This window comes from Rhinopithecus bieti, unplaced genomic scaffold (genome assembly GCF_001698545.2).
Source record: "Rhinopithecus bieti isolate Rb0 unplaced genomic scaffold, ASM169854v2 scaffold_21726, whole genome shotgun sequence".
NCBI classification, from domain to species: Eukaryota; Metazoa; Chordata; class Mammalia; order Primates; family Cercopithecidae; genus Rhinopithecus; species Rhinopithecus bieti.
The window spans coordinates 161,762-186,653 of record NW_016811100.1 but is presented as its reverse complement, the minus strand read 5'-3'; the positions used below and the strand labels follow the sequence as shown (position 1 = coordinate 186,653).

The following is a 24,892-nucleotide window of genomic DNA, read 5'->3' as shown; positions in this document are numbered from 1 at the left end:
TATATATATATATATATACACACACACACACATACACACACACACACACACACACACACATACATATATATATATTAATTTAGTCTCCTGAAAACATGCTATGCTATATTGGGAGTAATTTCCAAATTTGGTATTTCCCTCTTTCATACCAGATAACAGAGAGAGCATCTTGCATTAGTACATAGTACATGCATTTATATACCAGAACATTATTCCCAAAGCAGATGACACCATATGGTCATGTGGATAAAAGTGGATTTTCTTTTCTCTTTGGGGGATTTATATTATTTTGCATTGCTTGCGATGAATGGATAGGGTCACTTACTTTAATCCATTTCCATAGATAAAGTGTTGCTCTACTAGAACATATTTAACTACTATACCACATATACCAATTTTTCAGTTGGATGATTGTAAACTAATGGTGTTAACTGATTATCATGATTGATTTTAGGATTAAAAAAATTATAAAATAATGAAGTGAATTCTAAATTAATATTGACCAACAATATTTATATGTATATACCTCATTATTAATGTCAAAGACTCCTTCTTGAATTTTTTCATAAATTTCTTTTGCTGTATTAATAAATGCCTGAAATAGAGAAATTGGTTCATATTATATAAAACCAAAGCAGTAAAATAACATTATATATGCTCTATAGAATATCATAATGTTCAACATATGAAAGTCAGTTGATGTAATACATATTCATAAAGAACAAAGATCATATTAATATAACTATTAATAAAGAACAATCAATGTAATACCTTATATTAATAAAGAACAAGCCCACATGATCATCAATAGACACAGAGAAAGCATTTGACAAAATCCAACATTTCATGATAAACTCAACTAGAAATAGAAGGGAACTCCTCAACCTGATCTAAAGAATGGCATCTAAGAAAAACTATACCTAACATCATATTCAAAGATGAAGGCTGAAAGCCTTCCCCCTAAGATTAGAACAAAGGATGTATGCACATGCTAATTAGAATTACAAACAGCATTATTCACAATAACCAACAAGTGCAAACAACAGAAATGTTCATCAGTCAATAAAAATAAAAATTGGGATATTCAATTAGAATATTATTTGGCCATAAAAAGGAATGAAGTACTGATTCATGCTACAATGTGGACGAACCTTGAAAAACTGTGCTAAATGAAAGAAAGCAGACACAAAAGGCAACAATACTACAACTCCATTTCTATGAAATGTCTAGAATAGGCAAATCCATGGAGACAGAAAGTAGATTACTGGTTGCCAGAAGCTAGATGGAAGGGAAAATGGGGAGAGAATGCTAATGAGTATGAGGTTTCTTTTTGGGGTAACTAAAATGTTCTGGAATTAGATAGTGGTGATAGCTGCATAACTTTGTGAACAGACTAAAAACCATGGAATTGTTTGTTTATTTATTTATTTATTTATTTTTGAGACAGAGTCTCACTCTGTCACCTAGGATGGAGTGCAGTGACGCGATCTCGGCTCACTGTAACCTCCACTTCCCAGTTCAAGAGATCCTCCCGCTTCATCCTCCTGAGTAGCTGGGACTACAGGTGTGTGCCGCCACACCCAGCTTATGAATTGTATACTTTAAAAGCATCAATTTTATGGTATGTGAATTATATCTCAAAAGAAAACATCATGACCATGAAAGGAAAAAAGAATATTGAAATATGAGAACAGCACATAGAGAAAAACACATACCTAAACTGCATAATCCTCCATGTAAAAACTAGCTTACTTTTGGAGAATACAGTTCCAGCCTTTTTTGCCATGATAATGTATTATTTAGTATATAGTTGAAGAGAGCAAAATCAAAGGATGCTTCTGATAAAGAGATAAAAGGCAGCTCAACTTCTTTGCCATTAAATTGTCAAAATAAAAAACTAGTGTTGAAATACTGTAGATCAAATTAAGCCTATAAATACCAAAATTTATATACAAGCATTCTCTATGTAAAATACTTAGAAACTCTATATAAATATTACCAATGCTATAGAAGGCATATACAAACTCTGAATAGGCTCTAAACTATCAGATTTGACAGATCACAGATAACAGTACCTATCAATATAGTAAAGTCTTCTTCAATTAGCATTCTATAAAAATTCACAAAAGAAAGCTATACTCCATTACCACTGATACAGACCTAATTCAAAGTTTAAAAAGTAAACAGGATTCATGGAGAGGAACAAATCATACCTTTCATCTTTTCTACACTGGAAACATTTGACTGCTGAACTTGCCATCAGAGCTTTTGTTTCCTAATTAACAGGACTGATATGTTTTCACCTTTAAAGGCCTTACAGCTCCCCAGAGTAATCAATCTACTGCAGCTCAATTACTGCACCAAGCACACACCAGTCAGTGAAGGAGATTTGAACGTCTGCGGCAGGAGCACAGAGATATGAATATGCATAAACTCTAAGTGGCTGATCGAATCATCACAGAGGGTCATGAGAATTTGCAGCAAAATAATGAGAAGAATTAATCACTACAGATTCACAAGGCACTTAGGATGCAAGTGCGCTTTTCATGTATGTGCTGGAGCTAAACTGAAGAGGGAACTGGCTTTCAGCCAAGTATGAATTGATTCACATTCTACAAAATTGAGGTTATCCCTATAAATAAGGAAAAACTTAACTTTATTTCCAATAACATGTCAATTACTGTGATGGCTTTAGAAATCAAGCTAACTAAATATTGAAGTCAACAGATACATAAATTCACAGGGCTGGAGGTGCTTCCAGGAGCATCCACATGTGCACATTTCACTAGAACATTACATAGAACTACAAGGCCCCATAAGTGAGTTATAACTTCATACAAACAAGCACTTTTATACTACAAAAGTTATTATTAAATGTGTCAATTTACATAAAATTGCATTTTTGCCCATCTGGTAATAAATCACTTTAAAAACGGGCTTAAGAAAGTGATGCTATACAAAATTTCATAAGTCACTACTAATTTTATTACCTAAATAGTAATGAATACTTTATTAAGCACTTTTAAGCATAGTTGTACCAGATGAACTGAGGATGTGCATACAGTATGTTTTATCTGAAAGGCATGCAATTAACTTCATTGCAACTGAAATATAACAAATAATAACAAATAATCTTTGGATAATGCTACATTACTTGGTCGTTCAATCTCCGATTACACATTACAGACAGTAAAATCACATATTTTCTACCTCCTGAGCATATTATAGAGGATCCAATACTAATGGGTTTTACATACTTCATGACAAACATTAATATTTAATATATATTACTAAGTGATTAATGACTAATTTTAATGAGTCCTTGGCATTTGAAACCCAGCATGACAAATGTAGACATTAATATACCTGTTTTAAAAGTATGTGGCTATTTGTAATAACACTAGGCTTTGCACACACACACACAAACAATGAAATATGTGGCTATGGACTTTGAAACTGCCGAGTTCCTAAATATAATGAACATTAACCAAATACTATCAAGGCTTATGAGGTCAAACAAAAGTTCTAAGGTAAGAGCCTTGGGTATCACAGACAAAATCTCCTCCACTTAAGATGCAAAACATTTCCAAAAAGATGAGAAATATGTATGTATACAATACATTGGCTGGGATTTTTAAAAATTGATCATTTCACTCTATTCATTAAATATCAATCCCAAATAAAAACTTTTTAAGGTACGGATGTTTCTGATCCATCTTCAGATCACGGCATTCCATATATACATATAAAGTACAAAAATACATTTTAAGTATTGCTTGGTAAATACCTCAAGGCAGTACTAATGTTCTTCACAGAATTAGTTTAATTTGAATGGTTAAGCTATTCCCTTAAAAATACCTTATCTATACATATTAAATATATTGTAGTTTTGAATCTCTAGCACAATACCTAAAATAGCATAGGTACTTAAACCGCCTTTGTTAAACTCAATTACCCTTAGCAAGGAAATACCTGCAGGGTAAGGTAGGCTTACATGAAATTGCTGGTTTCTTTTTGCTTATGTGCATCTCTTTGGGGGCAAGTTCTTTTAAGACTTCATTAAGGGACAAGCAGGAGGCAAAACTAGTAGGTTTTCGAATAGGAAAAAATATTTGTTGACAAACTGATGTCAAATGACTTCATTTGTTTCAATGATTTCATTGTTTGCACCATGAAACAATGTCTAGGCAGATCCACGATTATGAAGTGTAAACAGATTTCTCTGCAGCCAACTGAATTTTGTGCTCCTCCTGCTTCCCCATGTGGCGGGTGCTCTGTTGCAGTATCAGAAGCCTGTCTCTCTCATTTTATCACTAGCCCTTCATTTTCCCCAGGCTTTAACTGGCCCGTTCAGTCCTTTACCTTCCTTTTCTTCGTTAGCCATTCATTCTCTTGCTTTCCACCTCAAACACTAATCTTTCAGTGTTTGGCAGCATTTAATCTGAATGATACTGATAATACCTAAACTTATGGCAAAATTTCAGGGACTTCAATAGCACAGCTGAAACAAACGTAACCACAAAGGGCTATAAAGGTGTTGTAATTCAAATAAACATTCAGTAAATACACATGCTAAAGTGTATCTTACATATCACTGACATTTAGCCAAGGGCACGTATTAAACTATTGTCACTGACCAGGCTCACACCTGTAATCCCAGAACTCTGGAAGGACTAGGCAGGAAGACTGCTTGAGGTTGGGAGATTGAGACCAGCCTGGACAATGTAGTAAGACCCCTGTCTCTATTAAGAAAAAAATTGTTGCCACATATTCAGAACTTCTGTAGGTACCATAAAAGATACAAAGATGAGGAGGACTATTGTTGCTGAACAACAGGAACCATTTAGGTAGGAATAAAACCATTTAGTTGGCAGAATTCTAAGCCCAACGGCTCAAATCTCCATAAAGATGGAAGAAAAAAACTTTCTGCACTGATAGGAGAATGCAGGGCAGGATTAAGGCAGGTCTCACGGATACTGTGTTAACAGCAAAGGAGAACATAAGATACTGTTTTATTTTTATTATGGTTGGACAGTTTTTAAGGCAAAATATTGAAAATAAATGGGCTTCAACAGAATATTTAAATTACTTCCTTACGTAACATGCTGCCACCTGGTGGCAAGATAAGAATTAGGTCAGACCAGTATTTTGGACAGTTTAAATATCTTGAACAGATGCTACATAGCAGGGTATCTTGTAAACAAGTGACTTTTAGTTTTCTCTTAGAACTGAGAAATATGAGGTAACTAAAATGTGGTTTAATTTTCTTCTCAACTGCTAAAAGTCAATGCTATGAACATTACAGGTATCCATTTGCCTAAGTTAATAATAATATATACTAAGTACTTACTATAGGACAGTCACTATACTGGTTTATAAAGGTTTTCATTATTAAAAGAAATTCTAAGTATGTAAACAAATAAGAAAATTAATGTTAACTTTCTTTTGCTTTCAAGAAAATCTATATTTGTGGGATGAAGTTAGACTTTTAAAATGAGCAGAATTACTGAGAGCTCTAGAACCAGGCTCTCCAGGACCAAACCCCAGTGCCATTTCTTACCAGTTGTGTTGCTCTGGAACCAGTGCTTAGCCTCTCTGTAAAATGAGGATGATAATGTGGGAAGTATGTGCTTTTTTAATGTTCAATTACAACTGCAACATAAACAAAACAAATGAAAATTCCTTTGACTTGTATTAAAGATAAGTGGTCCTAATAAAGGAAAGATAAATGTAGCCTACTTCATAGGATTGTTAGGAGGGTTAATGTAAAGCATTGAAAACCAAAGCATAGAATTTGATATTAGGGAGTTTAAATAAGAAACTTCTTCAAATTCTGTGATTCTATCTGATTTAGGGTCAGTGAAGAAAAACTCACACATCATCCAATAGTGGCTCTGAAATAGTATTTCAAGGCAATTCTGCAGGGGCCACCTTTTGGAATGAGATGGGAGTAGGGACAGCCCTGTGGAGGGAGAACCTCTGCCTCTTCCCCGCCTCTTTCTATAGCATCACTAGTTCCAAAGTAGAGCTGTTGTGCTGTTACTTCTCTCATACAGTTTCTCTGCGTTTCACTACAAGGAAAAGGGCCATTGCTAAATCTACAATCTATAATTTTCTCATTTTGTAGATATGACTGAGCTGCAAAGAGAGAAACGACTTGCCCAAGACCACACATAATTATAGCAGAAGCAGGATTAGAATCTAATATTCTTCTCACTACATATATCTTTCCTTTATTAGAATCAGTTATCTTTAATACAAGTCAAAGGAATTTTCATTTGTTTTATGTTGCAGTTAAAATTGAAGATAAAAGCACACACTTCCTACATCCTTTAAAACCCTTTTAGTTAGAAATTATATTGGATTTCTAGGATTATTTTGGAAGTATATAAAATTTGTATTATTTACATCTTTTGTCTCTTTCCTACCCTTTACAAAAATTAGTATCACCAGTATCAATGTTAATTAAAGGAAAGTAGGGAGCCTAAACATTTCTTAATTTTAGCAGGGAAAAAAAGAGGGAAAGAAACTACAACTATTTGATTAGAAACGTTTGGGGAATATGGCATTTAAGAATTTGCTGTTCCTAGAAAACCAAACACCGCATGTTCTCACTCATAAGTGGGAGTTGAACAATGAGAACACATGGACACAGGGAGGGGAACATCACACACCGGGACCTGTCGGGAGGCTGGGGAAAAGAGGAGAGACAGCATTAGGACAAACACCTAATGCATGCGGGGCTTAAAATCTAGATGACGGGTTGATAGGTGCAGCAAACTACCATGGCACATGTATACCTATGTAACAAACCTGTATGTTCAGCACACGTATCCCAGAACTCAAAAAAAAAAAAAAAGTTGTTTATTTTAGGGTTTGTTGCTGCAGCATAACATAGCAAAAGCTGAGCAATGCAGATGAGTAATTGGTTTTCTATGTAAACTTAATAGTTTTAAAAATCGTAATTATTGCAGCATTTTACTCTTCAGTACTGAGTATACTAAACTAATGATTAACATTTTGTAATTCAAGTGGATTTAAACTTAGCTCATAAAGAAAAATTTCACTCCAAGTTATTCTTAGAATGCTTATTTATATTCAAAAGTAAATATTAAAATATTTTCAATTAAAAAAAAGAATTTCCTGTTCCTACTTTCTGTCAGAGGTAACGTAAAATGTTTAATTCCTTAGCAATTTAGTTCTTCCATTTAATAAGCATTTACTGAGTGCTTGATTTGTATCAGGCACTGAGGACACTCAGATAAGTATGAATACCTTAAATCTCAAGGATGTGGTATATAGGATAGATATGAATCCAATACGGGAACACAGAAGAAAAACCTTCAGTTGCTTAGGTAAGTAAGGTGGCATGACCACTTCTGAGAGAGGAAAGTCCTTCAAGGGTAGGCCTGAAAGACAGGTAAGCTCCAACTCATTCATTAGGAAAATTGAGGGGAAGAAGGGCATTTTGGACAGAGAAGATTCTAAGTTCAATTCTGTTGGAAGCTGGGGATAGCCAGGAATGTGAGACAAAGTTTGAGATGTGGCCCTATAGGCAGAGGAACCCCTGAAAAGGTAGGAAGCAGGCAAAATGAGAGGAGTTTGGAGAATGAATCACAAGGGGGCGACGCTGGCCACAGGGAGACTGAGGAGTCCAGAGCAATAATCCAAGAAAGAAATGAGGGCCTGACCAATTCAGATGGTGGCAATGAGAATGAATGGCACAGCTCAAACCTAATATCCGTTGTGAAGAAATTAACAGGACTTGGTAAGTGACAGGGTAAAATGGTGATATGTTTATGGATGACTCCACTTTTAAGTGATGAGATAAAAGGGTATACCAGGAATTGAGATAAATTAAAAAGGAAGGAAATCAGTTTTCAAGGAAGGAATAAAAAATGTCTTTTAGACATGTGGAATTCTAATACGTTGTACACATGGGAAAGTCTTGGTAGATGGCGATCTATGTAATTGTGCACCTATATGGGAATATAAGCTACAGAAATATGTGAGTGTGTAAGTGTATGACATGCATTTATTAGCATAATTTTCTTGGGTAATGTTTAGCCACCCTGGTTTAGAAGTACAGAAAATGGATGCAACTTTCAAAGTCTATGAAGTTCCGGGGACGATGGCCAAATTAGAGGTGAAGAAGCTGATGCCAGTCAGCCAAGTCTACCAAAATGTGGAGGAGAGTGGTAAATATTTATTAAACTAAGCTATCCTCAAGGGATACTGGAAAACTACTGAGGAAGGCCAGGTCAGATTTCCAGTGAAGTCCTGTGGTACGCATTAATGAGCTTAACTCTCAGAATCGGTTTAAGGGGGCAACAAAGCCTTCAGTTTACAACCTCATTACAGCTATATAAAAATACTCATCCCACCACTTACAACAAAGCCCAAGACAAGATGGTCCCTCAATACAAATGAGGTCTACAGACTTTCAAGTACTGAGACAGAATGCAAGTATTAGCAAGGGGCCTTGAAATTGGTAGTCTTCCTAGTTACTAATGTCTTAGTAAGTCACGTGTTCTCTCTGGACATAAAAATTCATCTATCCTGTCAGTTTAGGTGGCTTGGTGGGTTACTGCAACCTGTCTTAGGGTTAGCTGGCTGTATTTTCAGCTATTGCCTTGATGGCATCTAGTACTTCGGCAGCATAAGCACAAGGCTTCTGGGAAGGGTGGGGGTTTACCTGGCCTGCCATTATGACATGAACATCTCTCCATCTGAAAAGGCCTTTTCAAACCACAAAGATTCCAGGCAGCTACTGAAAGAAGAAGCACCTGATTAGAGGCCAATTTGCTTGTGTGGATTTTTTTTTTTTTTTTTTTTGAGACACAGGGTCTCCCTTTGTTGCCCCAGCTGGAGTGCAGGGGCATGATCTCAGTTCACTGAAGCCTTTCCCTCCTGGGCTCAAGTGATCCTCCTACCTCATAGCTGGGAGGACAGCAGGTGTGTCCCACCATGCCTGGCTAATTTTCTATTTTTTTGTAGAGACAGGGTTTTGCCATGTGGGCCAGGCTGGTCTCAAACTCCTGGCCTCAAGTGATCTGCCCACTTTGGCCTCCCTAAGTGCTGAGAGTATAGGTGTGAGCTACCATGCCCAGCCTCATCTGGAGTTTCTAAAATCTCATGTTTTAAAATCCTTGGGCAAAGATAAGGTTTAGGACAGAATTCCACCTACATGTAACAAATGGGACCAAAGCATAACCAGAATGAAAGACTAAAGGAAGAAGAACATGGTTGAAGCAAATATATACTTACTCATCCAAACTTTTGTTATCTACCATGTGGGGGTTGCAGAAATGACAAGAGTCTGTGTCTTTAAAGAACTCAATCCTTATGGTGGGCTGACATGACAAACAAGTGCAATGCTATCATGCCAAGGTGAATTCATGCCCAGGATGACACAGGAATGAGTAGAAGAAAAAGTCTATCGATTCAGATGCCGTGTGTGGTGGCTGGTGGTGGAAGGAAGACACGCTGGTGTCATGGAACACACTCCAGAGGAGGGATCAGATTTGACCATATCCTTGGAGGATCAAGTCGGAAGGAAGGGCATTTCAAGTGCAGAGAATACTTTTTTGTGGAGAAGGAGAGAGAACACTGTAAAGCTGATTGACTCTTAGTTTACTATGGAGAGCATATAGTGTGAACGGTTGGCAATCAAAGCATCCTGTATGCCAAGCTAAGGAGTTTGATACTGAAGCTGTGGGGAACCACTGCATGGTTAATATAATTGGAGAGAGACATTCAATCTTCATTTTTAACAAGATCCCAGAGGTCACAGTGTAAAAGCACTGAAAAATGAAGACAGGAAGTCCAATTAGGATACAATTATGACAGAGGACAATTTGGAGAGATATTTAATAGGAAGAAACAATAACAGGTGAAAAAGTGATACGTTATTAACTGAATAAATCAATGTGAAGGGGTGAGAGAAAGAACACTACAGAATACAGAAGATTTGCAGACTAGAATAGCGAAGGGCTGTCAGTTCAGTTGGATGTGTTAAATTGGAAAGGTGTGAAGATCACTCAGCACAACTGTCTAGGCAGCAGCTGTCAGGGTGGAGCTGAACATACAGCCTAAAAGGGTAACTGAAGTAACAGACTTAGGTGATATCTCAAAGTGGAAAAAAGAACTGGTAAAAAAAAATCTGGGGAAGGCCAGTGAGGTGGGGGTAGGGGTAGAGGGACAGAGGGACAGAGGGAGAAAAGGAGAGAGGGAGAGGGGAACGGTGAGGGAGCGAGAGACAGAAAATGGTGTCATGGAGCTAAGAAAGAAGTTTACTGAGGAGTAGTCAAAAGTATCAAATATTCCCAAAGGACTGTTTAAGCTAAAAACAGAAAAGCAGAAGAAAAAAAAAAGGTATAATTCTTGCTTTTTGAGTGCCTATACAGTCATTGCTGTTACATTTTCTTCTAGCCTTTACATATTATGCATGATATGTTTTATTATTCTTTTACTTATTATCTATTTTGCAAGTTTTCTTTCATGCAATTACTTTTTTATAATAAACTTTTCTAAAAGTAAAATAAAACCAAACAAACCCAGAAAAGTATTTATTACGTGTGGCTTTTAGGAAGACCAGGACGACCCTGGCCATGGTGGAAGAAGTCAGACTATGAAGAGAAGTGTGAAAAAGAACAAGGAAATGGAGACAGCTCTTAATAGAAGCCAGGAGGAAAAACATCCAGGAGAAATGGAGTGAAAGTATTTTATAAGATGGCTGAAACTTAATTACATGCTGGGAGCCAAGAATCAATAGAGAAGGAAAGGGTGAAGATAATGAGATGGCTTGAAGCAATAACATCTCTGAGAAAATGGCAGGAGACAGCACTCTGCCTGATTCTCCTGTGACAGAACAGACTGGATTCCTCTACAGCCTCTGTATCTCCTCAGAGTGTGACCCCTGGATCAGCAGGATCTACATTAGTTGAGGGCTGGTTACAAATGCAAGCTCCCAGGCCACACCACAGATCTACTGAAGCAGAATCTGCATTTTAGCAGAATTCTTAGGTGATCTGTATGTACATTAATATTTTGTGACGCTCTGGTCAAAAAGACAACTGACTTAGGTAGGTTGGGCATGGTGACTCATGCCATAATCCCAGCACTTTGGGAGGCTGAGGTGGGAGAATTGCTTGAACCAAAGAGTTTGAGACAAGCCTGGGCAATATAGAGAGACATCGTCTCTACAAAAAAAAATCTTAATAAATAAATAAATAAAGACAACTGACCTGAAAAAAAAAAAGAAAAATCTTACGAGGCATTCTTAGTTTAGCTTAAAAAAAAAAGTAGTCTCTATGCACCCACCACAAGATATATGTGACCATGAAATAAGAGAGTAAGCAAAATAACACAGACATCAGTCCATGGTATGTTAAGAGATGTTATGCATCCCCCGGCGATTCCAATTTTAGGCATTTCAGAGACTTTACAGGAGCCCTTCCCATCACAGGCCTGGAGGCCTAAGAGGGATGAATAGTTTTGTAGGTCAGGCCAGGACCCCACCACCCTGTGTTGCCTCAGGACACTGCTTGTGTATCCTAGCCATTCTAGCTCCAGCTGCAACTCAAAAGGGCCCAGGTATAGCTTGGACAACTATTAGAAAAATTTGCTGACTTTTTAAAATCCAGATTTCCCAAGTATTATTTGTGTATACAATAAATATCTATGTGGTTATACATTAGTGTTATGAATGTAGTATATGATAGTACTCTCTCTCTCTATGATCCTGTCTTAAGAAATTCTTCCCTCTAAGTAATACCTAGTTTAGGAAGACTACGGCATTTTATTTTTATGCTCTTTGGAAATAAACTTCAAAGTGTTGCCTTGGGTGCCATTTTACATTTAAGATCCTAGTTCAAGATAGGCACCATAAATCCAGGTAAGAGCAAAACAGTTGGAATATCAGAGGTATAATTAAAGGATCTGGGTACCAATATCATCTGGACAGATACTAAAATATTTAAGAGTATTCACTGCAGGATTTGCAGGTCAGAGGCAGCTCCAAAGACTAGTACTTCCTAGTCTTTACTCTCTCCTTGCTCAGGGCATCACTGAAACGAAGCATTTTATATACATGTATTAGTTTCTTTCACCTATGAGTCTTTACTCCTTCCCAGCTCAGGGCGTCACTGAAATTAAGCATTTTGTTTGTTTTCTAAGATGGAATCTCTGTCGCCCAGGCTGGAGTGCAGAGGTGTGATTTGAGCTCACTGCAACTTCCACCTCCCTGGTTCAAGTAATTCTCCAGTCTCAGCCTCCTGAGTAGCTGGGACTACAGGCACAAGCAACCACGCCCGGCTAATTTTTGTATTTTTAGTACAAATGGGGTTTCACCATATTGGTCAAGCTGGTCTTGAACTCCAGACCTCAGGTGATCTGCCTGCCTTGGCTTCCTAAAGTGCTGGGATTATAAGCGTGAGCTACCACCCCCAGCTTGAAATGAAGCATTATATATATATGTATTAGTCCCTTTTGCCTATGAGCCTGTAAAATAAACGGCTAGTTACTTTCAAGATACAATGGGGGCACAGGCATTGGGTAAATACTCCCATTCCAAAAAGGAAAAATTGGCCAAAAGAAAGGGGCTACATACAGGTGCCATATAAGTTCAAACCCAGTAGGGCAGTCATCAAATCTTAGAGCTCCAAAATGATCTTTTGACTCCATGTCCTACGTCCAGGGCACAGTGGTGTGAGGGGTGTGTTTCCAAGGCCTTGGGCAGCTCCACCACTGTGGCTTTGCAGGGTTCAGACCCCACTGCTGCTCTCACTGGCTGGCACCGAGTGCCTGTGGCTTTTCCAAGCAATGGGTGCAAACTGTTGGTGTATCTACCATTCTGGGGTCTGGAGGACATGGTCATCTTCTCACGGCTCCACTGAGTGTAGTGCCCCAGTGGGGACTCTATGTGGAGCACCAAGCCTACATTTTCCCTCTGCGCTGCCCTAGAAGAGGTTCTCTGTGAGGGCTCCACCCCTGCAGCAGGGTTCTGCCTGAACATTCAAGGTTTTCCATACATTCTCTGAAATCTAGGCAGAGGTTCCCAAGCGTCAACTCTTGGACTCTGTGCACCCACAGGCTTCCCACCACATGGAAGCCACCAAGGCTTGTGGCTAGCACCCTTTGAAACAGTGACCTGAGCTGTACCTGGGCCCCTCTGAGCCACAGCTGGAACTAAAGTGGCTGGGATGCAGGGAGTAGTGTCCCGAGGCTGTGCAGGGTGGTGGGGCCCTGACCCTGGCCCTGACCTACAAAGCCATTCCTCCTTCCTAGGCCTCTGGGCCTGTGAGGTAGGGGCTCCTGTGAAGTCTCTGATAAATGCCTTCCAGGCCTTATCCCCATTGTCATGGCTATTAGCATTTGGTTCCTTTTTACTTACGCAAATTTCTGCAGCCTGTCTGAGTTCTTCCTCTGAAACGGGTTTTTCTTTTCTACCACGTGGCCAGTCTACAAATTTATCACCTTTATGCTATGCTTCCCCTTCAAGTCTAAGTTCCAGTTTCAGGTCACTTCTCTGCTCACACATATAAGATAGGCTATTAGAAGCAGCCAGGCCGCATCTTGAATGCTTTGTCGCTTAGAAAATTTTTCTGCCAGACACCTTAAATCATCATTCTCAAGTTCCAAGTTCCACAGGTCCCTAGGGCAGGAGCACAATGCAGCCAGGTTCTCTGCTAAAGCGTAACAAAAGTGACCTTTGGTGCAGTCCCCAGTAATTTTCTCTTCTCCATTTGAGACCTCCTCAGCCTGGACTTCATTGTCCACATTATTATCAGCATTTTGCTCACAGTTCAAGCAGTCTCTAGGAAGTTCCAAATTTTTCCTCATCTTCTGAGCCCTCCACATTCTTCCAACCTCTGCCCATTACCCAGTTCCAAAGTCATTTCCACATTTTGAGGTATCTTTATAGCAAACCCCCACTTCTCAGTACCAATTTTCTGTATTAGTCCTTTCTCACACTGCTATAAAGAAATACCTGAGACTGGGTAATTTATAAAGAAAAGAGGTTTAATTGTCTCATGGTTCTGCAGGCTGTATAGGAAGCATGATGCTGGTATCTGCTCAGCTTCTGGGGAGGCCTCAGGAAACTTACAAATCATGGCACAAGGCAAAGGGGGAGCAAGGCACTTCACATGACCAGAGCAGGAGAAAGAGAAAGACGAGGGAGGCACTACATGCTTTTAAGCAATCAGATCTCGCGAGAACTCACTATCATGAGAACTGCACCAAGCAGTATGGTGTTAAACCATTCATAAGAAACTGCCCCCATGATCTAATCACCTCCCATCAGGCCCCACCTCCAACAATGGGGATTAGAATTTGATATGAGATTTGGGCAGGGACACAGATCCAAACCCTATCTGTCTGTCTGTCTGTTATCAATCAATCATCTATTTTCTTTCTTCTTTTCCTTTCTTTTCTTTCTTCTCTTCCCTCTCCCTCTCTTTCTCTCTTTTTAAACAGAGACAGGGTCTTGCTATGTTGGCTAGGCTGGTCTTGAACTCCTGGTGTCAAGCAATCTTCCTGCCTCAGCCTCCCAAGGTACCAGGATTACAGGCATAAGCCATGGCATTTTGACTCATTTTTAATATTAATATCATAGCACCATCCTTCCTATTACTAAGTGAATAAAGGGGATTCATATATTATGCTGAGTAGGTGCTTCATTTCCTTGAGTTGAACTGTGTTTTATTATTCTAATTTAGTATTTCTCAATCTCAATACTGCCGACATTTTGGACCAGATAATTCTGTGTTATGAGGAGCTATCCTTTGCATTCATTTACCAGGCTGCCTCTTTTCCCCCTCAACAGATCCTTCTTGGATGAAATCATAAAGCTGATTAATAGGAAATCTATAGATTGATAGTAAACTTATTTCCAGCAACAACACAGCTAGTGCTGGAACAAAGCTGTTGTTATCTTGTGCTGTAAATTATCCAGTCCCTTATAGGGAACTATAACAGTTAAACTTCATGGTGTCCACTTGTATTACAGTAACTGGGTCTTGGTTAAAATGTATAAATAGACTACAGCACAACATCAAAAGGAAACAGGTCCAATTCTAAACATCATCAATGTGCCATTTATATTTAACCTTAACAAATAATAATAGTCTAAAAAATATTTTAAGAGAGTTCCTGTGCACTACAATTTCTCTACACATGGGTGCCAAGGATCAGCTGGGATGTGAATAATTCTCAACAGATTATAAAAAAGAGGATGATGACCTTCCCTGAAAAGTCCAAACACCAACCACCACTGTCACTAGACAACTGGCATGTGTCATTAGAATACCTGCCTTATTCTTTTTTTTTTTGAGACGGAGTCTCGCTCTGTCGCCCAGGCTGGAGTGCAGTGGCCGGATCTCAGCTCACTGCAAGCTCCGCCTCCCGGGTTTACGCCATTCTCCTGCCTCAGCCTCCCGAGTAGCTGGGACTACAGGCGCCCGCCACCACGCCCAGCTAGTTTTTTGTATTTTTTTTAGTAGAGACGGGGTTTCACTGTGTTAGCCAGGATGGTCTTGATCTCCTGACCTCGTGATCCGCCCGTCTCGGCCTCCCAAAGTGCTGGGATTACAGGCTTGAGCCACCGCACCCGGCCCTCCTGCCTTATTCTTAACCCCCATCACATGATCAGCTCTCACAGAAGAGAGTCCTCCAGAGAGCAAGCTGAGGATAGATCTTGTCTGAGCCCATGTCAGTTTCTACCCACTGTGCTAAACCGCCTCTCCCATACAGCTCTGCTTATTCTCCTAAGGAACAAAAGGATGGCACAGTTAGGCAAATCTGAGTCCTTGAAAAGCAAAAACGTTAAGGCATAGCACTTAGAAAAACTTCCCCATAATTACTATAATTGCTGTTTTTTCCAAGTCCAAGGGTCAACCTGATCAAGAATCAATGGGCCATGCATGCCTAACATTTATCTCCTTGGATCTAATTCTACAGGATAATTCTTGCTTAAATCTCTGAGTTAGTATATTGTAATGTCAGCTGCATAGTTTGGTCTTGGCTCTCCTGTCATAGGAACTGATGGTGAATGCCTATCAAAAGGCAGATACCAAGTTAAGTGCTGGTTTTTAGTTCTCCTCTTTCCTACTTCTCTAAGGAGGAAGAAATCCTTTCGTTAATCTTCCTAGATCCCAAATACAGAAACTAAATACTTGTTTTCCAACATTACTTGTTGAATGAAATAAAAGGGATGACATTAAGACTTTATGTTAGATATTAAGGAATTACTGCTTAGTTATATATGATAATGGTATTGTGTTATATTTTTAAAAATTACTTATGCTGAAATATTTATAGGTAAAACTATTTCTGCCATTTGCTCAACAAATGAGATGTAAGACTCAAAATGTCTACATGGTGATAACCTTTAAAACTAGATGATGTCTATAAAGGTTTAGTTTTTTAAGTGATAGTACCGATTACATTAATTTGAAACAGCAGCCTTTCCAGGTACAGTGGCTTGAGCTTGTAATCCCAGCACTTTGGGAGGCTAAGATGGGAGGATATCTTGAACCCAGAAGTCTGAGACCAGCCTGGGCAACACAGCAAGACTTTGCCTCTACAAAAAAACAAAAAAATTAGCTGGGCATGGTGGCACACACCTGTCATCCCAGCTACTTGGGAGGCTAAAGCAGGAGGATCACTTGAGCCCAAGAGGTTGAGGCTACAGTTCAAACCACTGTACCCCAGCCTGGGTGACAAAGTGAGACCCCATCCCCAAAAAACAAAATAAAACAAGGCTTAACAACAGTTCTAACAACTTCATTTTGAGCCTACCAAAATGCTTTGATATACATGATGTAGAAAAATAAGCTAAAGAATAAAAGTGTATTGTCCAAAAAATGCCTTTTACTTAAAAATCTGACATGCAGACATTGTGAATGAATGCGGCTTGTTTTGTTTATCTTCTCACCAGGACTTTCTTATTCCATATTAGCACAATTTCATCTTTAGCTACTTCTGAGAAATGTTAATTAAGAAAGTCTATGCATAATATCCTGGGCGTGGCAGCTCATGCCTGTAACCCCAGCACTTGGGGAAGCCAAGGCAGGTGGATCACTTAGGAGTTTGAGACCAGCCTAGGCAACATAGTGAAACCCCGTTTCTACTAAAAGTACAAAAAATTAGCCAGGCGTGGTGGTGCATGCCTGTAGTCCCAGCTACTCAGGAGGCTGAGGTGGGAGAAGCACTTGAACCTGGGAGGTGGAGATTGCAGTGAGTTGAGATTGTGCCAATGCACTCTCGCCTGGGTGAGAGCAACACTCCATCTCAAAAAGAAAAAACAAAACAAAACAAAACAGAAAACAAAGTCTATGCACAATAAAAATTAATTATTATTTGTTAGGCATGTGCTAAACATATATGAAGGGAACTATTTGTAAAAAAAATTTGCCCTGTGCAGAAATGCGACATAAAGAGCTCTTGTGAAAAAGTCATATTAGCAAAATTTGATAATTTGAAAAGAAAATCTGTATTCCTCAAGAATTCATAAAAATACCAACAAGCTCCTATAGCCATATTCCATATTCTAACATTAGATTTTATTGTGGTTGGGAGGCTTCTTCCTGATGAATTTTCATTTTTAAAATTGTCATCATGGTGTTAAAGGACTGAATTTAATTAAAGTTGGATGTACACAGTTATTTTTTGATTAAACTTTTTGTTTTAAGGTAATTATAGATTCACATGCAGGTGTAAGAAATAAGATAGAAGAATCCCATGTAACATTTATGTAGTTTCCCCTAGTGGTGACTTCATATAAAACTATAGTATTAATACATTGTTACAAAAAAATTTTATCATTTCAAGAAAGTTACACAGATGGGATAATACAGGATCAACCTTTTGAGAATGGCTTGATTCATTAAGCACAGTTCTCTCCAGATTTATCCAGATTGCTGTATAGTATCTGAACTTTCCCTCTTCTTATTGTTGAGTAGTATTCCATGGTACCGAGGGACCACACTGTAACCACGCAGCCACTGAAGTGTCCCTCAACCCAGTGTCTCCGGTCTGCTTCCAGTTTTTGGCCATTCTGAATAAAACTACCGTGAACATTTGTGTATGGGTTTTTGGGTCAACCTAAGTCTTCATTTCTCTGGGATAAGTGTCCAGGGGTGCAACTGCTAGGATGTATGGTAGCTGCATGTTTAATGTTGAAAGAAACTGCCCCATTTCCAGACTGGCTATGTTATTTTACATTCCCACATGCAACGTTAAGAGTGATCTGGTTTCTCCACATTCTCTTCAGCATTTGGTGTTCTCAGTATTTTTCATTTTAGCCTTTCTGACATTCTGACAGGTATGTGGTGATAGCTCATTGGGTGTTTTTCTTTCTTTTTTAAGACAGGGTCTGTGTTGCCCAGTCTAGTCTCAAATTCCTGGGTGCAAATGATCCTCCTGCTGCCTCAGATTCCCCAGTAGCTGGGATTACCGACTTACACCAACCAGGCCTGGCTCACTGAGGTTTTAATTTCCACTTCCCTAAAGGCTAGTGATTTCAAAGATCTTTTCTAGTGCTTATCTGCCATTTGTAGATCCTTTTCAATGAAATATCTGCTCATATCTCTCTTGCCCATTTTGTAATTGCATTGTTTTTTACTACTGGGTAACATTACTCAATACTTATGAGAATTTTTACTTCTAGCCACTAGTCTTTTGTTGGGTACTTGGTATGTAAGTATTTTCTCCCAGTCTGAAGATTTGTCTTTTCATCTACTTATACACAGTCTTTAACAGGGCAAAAGTTTTTGAAGGCGAATTTATCACTTTTTCCTTTTATGAATCATCCTTTTGGTGACACGTATGCCAATGCTCAGATACTGAAATTTTTGGGGTTTTTTTCTCCCCTAAAAGATAAATACTTCAATATTTTACATTTAACTTCAGGATTCATTTTGTGTTAGTTTTTTTAAGGTGTGAGACTTAGGATGAAGTTCATTTATTTTGCCTATGGATTTCTAACTGCTGGAGTTCCATTTCTATCTTCTTCCATTTAACTATTTCTGAACCTTTGTTAAAAATTAGTTGTGCCTATTTGCATGCATGTTTCCAGGTTATTTATTCTGTTCCATTGATCTGTGTGTCTATCCTTTTACTAGTATCACACAGTCCTGATGACTAGCTATGCAAAACTTGAAATCAATGGATGGATTCATCCCATTTTATTCTCCTTTTCTAAGTTGTGTCAGCTACATTAGTTCTTTTGCCTTTCCATATATATTTTATAATAATATTGTCTATATCTATAAATCATCATACTGGAAATTTGATATGAATTGTGTTAAACATTTATATCAATTTGTGAATAAGTGACATTTTACAAGATTGAATATTCCAAACAGTAGGCATAGTATGCCTCTCCATTTATTCAGATCTTCTTTTACTTCTTTCATCACTGTAACTAGTTTTGCAGTTTTCAGAGTATATGGCCTGCACATGCTGTTTTTAGATTCACACCTAAGTATTTCATTTTTTGTGTGCTTAAAAATGATATATTTTGAGTTTTGGCATTCATGTTTTCATTGCTAAAATACAGAAATACGACTGATTTTTTTTTTTTTTTGTGTGGGGGGGGCCTCTTCCCCTCCCCCGGGGGGGGGAGTGTGGGGCCCAGATCTCAGCTCACTGCAAGCTCCGCCGCCCAGGTTTACGCCATTCTCCTGCCTCAGCCTCCCGAGTAGCTGGGACTACAGGCGCCCGCCACCTCGCCCGGCTAGTTTTTGTATTTTTAGTAGAGACGGGGTTTCACCGTGTTAGCCAGGATGGTCTCGATCTCCTGACCTCGTGATCCGCCCGTCTCGGCCTCCCAAAGTGCTGGGATTACAGGCTTGAGCCACCGCGCCCGGCCACGACTGATTTTTATGTCTACCTTGTATCCTGCAACCTTGCTGAACTCACTTATTAGTTCATTTTTTTGTTGTAAATCCCTTGAGATTTCCTACTGAGACAATTACATCATCCACAAATAGAACAGTTTTTATTTCTTCCTTTCTCAGTTGTATGCCTTTTATTTCTTTTTCTTTTTTTTTTTTTTTTTTGCTTTACTGCACTGGCTAGAACTTCCATCAATATGTTGATTAATGGTGAGAACAGACATTCCTGCTTTGTTCCTAATCTGAGGAACAAGGCCTTCAACCTTTTGCCCTTACGTATAACATTAGTTGTGGGGTTTTTTTCGGTGTATGTTTACGTGCTCTTTAACAAGTTGAGGAAGTCCTCCTCAATTCCTATTTTTCGGAGAGTTTTTAAACATGGATGGGTGTTGAATTCTGTCAAATGGTTTTTCTGCATCAACTGCTATAATCACATGGTTTCTCTTCTTTATCCTACTAAATAGTGGAGTACACTGATTTGTTTCTGAATACAGAGCAAGCCTTGCATCCCTGGAATAAACCCCATTTGGCCATGACGTATACACTTTATACACATACATACATAATTTCACATATTGTTGAAATTCTATTTTCTGGTATTTTGTTGAGGATTTTTGCTTATATATTTATAAAGGCTATTGGTTTGTACTTTTCCTTTTTTTGTATTGTCTTTGGCTTTAGTGTCAGAGTAGTATCAGTTTCATACAGTAAATAGGGAAGTGTTACGACTATTTTCTGGAAAAGATGGTCTAGAATTGGTGTTCATCCTTTTTTTAAACGTCTGGTAGAATTCTCCAGTGAAACCATTTGGACCTAGAGATTTCTTTTTTGGGAGTTTTAAAACTATGAATTCAATTTCCATTAAAGTTTATAGGGCTATGCAATTTTTTTCTTTTTTTGAGATGTAGTTTTGCTCTTGTTGCCCAGGCTGGAGTGCAACGGTGCATCTTGGCTCACCGCAACCTCTGTCTCCTGGGTTCAAGCAATTCTCCTGCCTCAGCCTCCCGAGTAGCTGGGATTATAGGCTCCTGCTACCATGCCCAGCTAATTTTTTGTATTTTCAGTAGAGATAGGGTTTCACCATGTTGGCCAGGCTCAAATTAACTTTTTCATACTGGCTGGGTGTGGCAATTTATGTTTTTGGATAAACTGGTCTATTTCATCTAAGTTGTCATATTTATGTGGGTAGAGCTATTCACAGCATTCCCTAATTACCTCTTTTATGTCTGGAGAACCTGTAGGGATAGCTTCTATTTTGTTACTGACATTGGTAACTTGCACGTTTTCTGTCAGTTTTGCTAGAGGTCTGTCAATTTTATTGAAGTTTTTAAAAAATCCAGCTCTAAGTTTCACTGATTTTTGTATTCAACTTAATTGATCTCTGCTCTTATCTTTAACATTTCCTTCCTTCAATTTATTTGGGGTTTTTCTTTTTTGGGGTTTATTTTGCTTTGGGTTCTTGAAGTAGGAGTTAAAATTATTTTCAGACTTCTTTTTTTTTTATTACACTTTAGGTTCTGGGATACATGTGCAGAATGTGCAGATTTGTTACAAAGGTATATACGTGCCATGGTGGTTTGCTGCACCCATCAATCTGTCACTCACATTACGTATTTCTCCTAATGCTATCCCTCCCCTAGCCCCCCAACTCCTCGACAGGCCCCGGTGTGTGATGTTACCCATCCTGTGTCCATATGTTCTCATTATTCAACTCCCACTTATGAGTGAGAACATGTGGTGTTTGGTTTTCTATTTCTTTTCTTTTTTTTGAGACGGAGTCTCGCTCTGTCGCCCAGGCTGGAGTGCAGTGGGCGGATCTCAGCTCACTGCAAGCTCCGCCTCCCGGGTTCACGCCATTCTCCTGCCTCAGCCTCCGGAGTAGCTAGTTTTTTGTATTTTTAGTAGAGACGGGGTTTCACCGTGTTACCCAGGATGGTCTCGATCTCCTGACCTCGTGATCCACCCGTCTCGGCCTCCCAAAGTGCTGGGATTACAGGCTTGAGCCACCGCGCCCAGCCTGGTTTTCTATTTCTGTGTCAGTTTGCTGAGAATGATGGTTTCCAGCTTCATCCACATCCCTGCAAAGGACATGAACGGATCCCTTTTCATGGTTGCATAGTATTCCATGGTGTATATGTGCCACATTTTCTTTATTCAGTCTACCATTGATGGGCATTTGAGTTGGTTCCAAGTCTTTGCTATTGTGAACAGTGCTGCAATAAACATACGTGTGCATTTAACTTTATAGAATGATTTATAATCCTTTGGGTATATACCCAGTAATGGGATTGCTGGGTCAAATGTATTTCTGATTCTAGATCCTTGAGGAATTGCCACATTGTCTTCTACAATGGTTGAACTAAATCACCCTCCCGCCAAAAGTGTTCCTATTTCTCCACATCCTCTACAGCATCTGTTGTTTCCTCACTNGATCTCCTGACCTCGTGATCCACCCGTCTCGGCCTCCCAAAGTGCTGGGATTACAGGCTTGAGCCACCGCGCCCAGCCTGGTTTTCTATTTCTGTGTCAGTTTGCTGAGAATGATGGTTTCCAGCTTCATCCACATCCCTGCAAAGGACATGAACGGATCCCTTTTCATGGTTGCATAGTATTCCATGGTGTATATGTGCCACATTTTCTTTATTCAGTCTACCATTGATGGGCATTTGAGTTGGTTCCAAGTCTTTGCTATTGTGAACAGTGCTGCAATAAACATACGTGTGCATTTAACTTTATAGAATGATTTATAATCCTTTGGGTATATACCCAGTAATGGGATTGCTGGGTCAAATGTATTTCTGATTCTAGATCCTTGAGGAATTGCCACATTGTCTTCTACAATGGTTGAACTAAATCACCCTCCCGCCAAAAAGTGTTCCTATTTCTCCACATCCTCTACAGCATCTGTTGTTTCCTCACTTTTTATTCATTTTTTTTTCAGACAGAGTCTTGCTTTGTCGCCCAGGCTGGAATGCAGTGGCGCAATCTCAGCTCACTGCAAGCTCCGCCTCCTGGGTTCACGCCATTCTCCTGCCTCAGCCTCCCGAGTAGCTGGGACTACAGGAGCCTGCCACCATGCCCAACTAATTTTTTGTATTTTTAGTAGAGATGGGGTTTCACCCTGTTAGCCAGGATCGTCTCAATTTCCTGACCTCGTGATCCGCCCACCTCAGCCTCCCAAAGTGCTGGGATTACAGGCATGAGCCACTGCACCTGGCCGTTTCCTCACTTTTTCATGACTGCCATTCTAACTGGCATGAGATGGGATCTCATTGTGGTTTTGATTTGCATTTCTCTAATGACCAGTAATGATGAGCTTCTTTCATGTTTGTTGGCCGCATAAATGTCTTCTGAGAAGTGTCTGTTCATATCCTTTGCCCACTTTTGATGGGGTGTTTTTCTTGTAAATTTGTTTAAGGTCTTTGTAGATTCTTGATATTAGCCCTTTGTCAGATGCATAGATTGCAAAATTTTTCTCCCATTCTGTAGGCTGCCTGTTCACTCTGATGATAGTTTCTTTTGGTGTGCAGAAGTTCAGTTTAATTAGATCCCATTTGTCAATTGTGGCTTTTGTTGCCATTGCTTTTGGTGTTTTAATCATGAAGTCTTTGCCCATACCTATGTCCTGAATGGTATCGTCTAGGTTTTCTTCCAGGGTTTTTATGGTTTTAGGTCTTATGTTTAAGTCTTTAATCCATCTTGAGTTAGTTTTTGTATAAGGTATAAGAAAGAGACTTCTTTTCTATTGTGTGCATTTAACGGTCTAAATTTCCCTCTTGTAACACTGTTTTAGCTGTTTTCCACAAATTGGTATGTTGCATTTTCATCTTCATTCAGTTCAATGTGTTTTTTGTAATTCAAGACTTGCTCACTGACACACAGAAGCATACTGTTTAGTTTCCAAGTATTTGTAGATTTTCCTATTTTCTGTTCTCATTTCTAGTTTAATTCCATTTTGTTTGGAGAATACATTCTGTATGATTTCAATACTTCAAAATCTATCGAGGTTCATTTTATGGCCCAGGACATGGTCTATATCTTGGTATATATTCTGTGGGCACCTAAGGGATGCTGGAGTCTCCAACCATAATTGTGAATTTCACTATTTCTCCTCGCAGTCTATCAGTGTTTGCTTCACATATCTGGTACACGCACGTTTAGCATTGTTACATCTTTCTGGAGAACGGATTGTTTTATCATTATATAATGTACCACTCTGATAATTTTTTTTTTTTGCTCTTAAGTTTACTTTATGTGATATTAATGTAGCTACCTATCATTTTATTTTCAACCTAACTGTACTGTTATATTTGAAGTAGTTTCTTACAGATACCATATAGCTGAGTCATTGTTTTTAAAATTCTTTCTGCTAATCCCTTTTGATTTGTGTATTTTGACCACCAACATTTAGTTATTGATATATGAGGGCTTACATCTGCCATTTTACTTTTTTTCTATTTTCTTTCTCCTGCTTTCCTGTAGGCTAATCAAATCTCTTGGCATTCCTTTATTCCCATGGCTTATAATATTTCTGGAATACACTGATAATCACATCAGACAGTGGTTGTTTATACTTCAAACATCAAACATAATTTGCCAGACTTGAAGAAAAAAGTCTATCATATTTATCCATATTTTTATTTCTTATTTTTCTTCTTTTATGGTTTTCTAAGATTCTTTCTTCAATCATTCCACTTCTATTAGAAAACTTCCTTTAGCATTCTTTTATGCAAATCTGCTACTAACAAAGTCTTGGTTTTTCCTTCTCTAAGAATGTCTTGATTGCACCTTCATTTCTAATTTTTTTTTCTTTGCTGGGTAAAGGATTCTGGGTTGATAGTTCTTTTCTTTCAGCTATTGAAAAACACTTTGCTACGTATGTTATGGCACTATTCACAATAGCAAAGACTTGGAACCAACCCAAATGTTCATCAATGGTAGACTGGATTAAAAGGATGAGTTCATGTCCTTTGCAGAGACATGGATGAAGCTGG

General features: G+C 38.8%; 1 protein-coding gene across 1 annotated transcript in view; it reads right to left on the bottom strand.

Moving 5' to 3' along the window:
• The window catches only part of RAB2A (RAB2A, member RAS oncogene family), a 106,406-nt gene that overhangs the window by 3,162 nt on the left and 78,352 nt on the right, over positions 1–24,892 (bottom strand). The window contains exon 7 of the mRNA XM_017893476.1: positions 527–595. Within this exon, the coding sequence (XP_017748965.1) occupies positions 527–595 (69 nt within the window). The remainder of the gene's footprint in view (positions 1–526; positions 596–24,892) is intronic.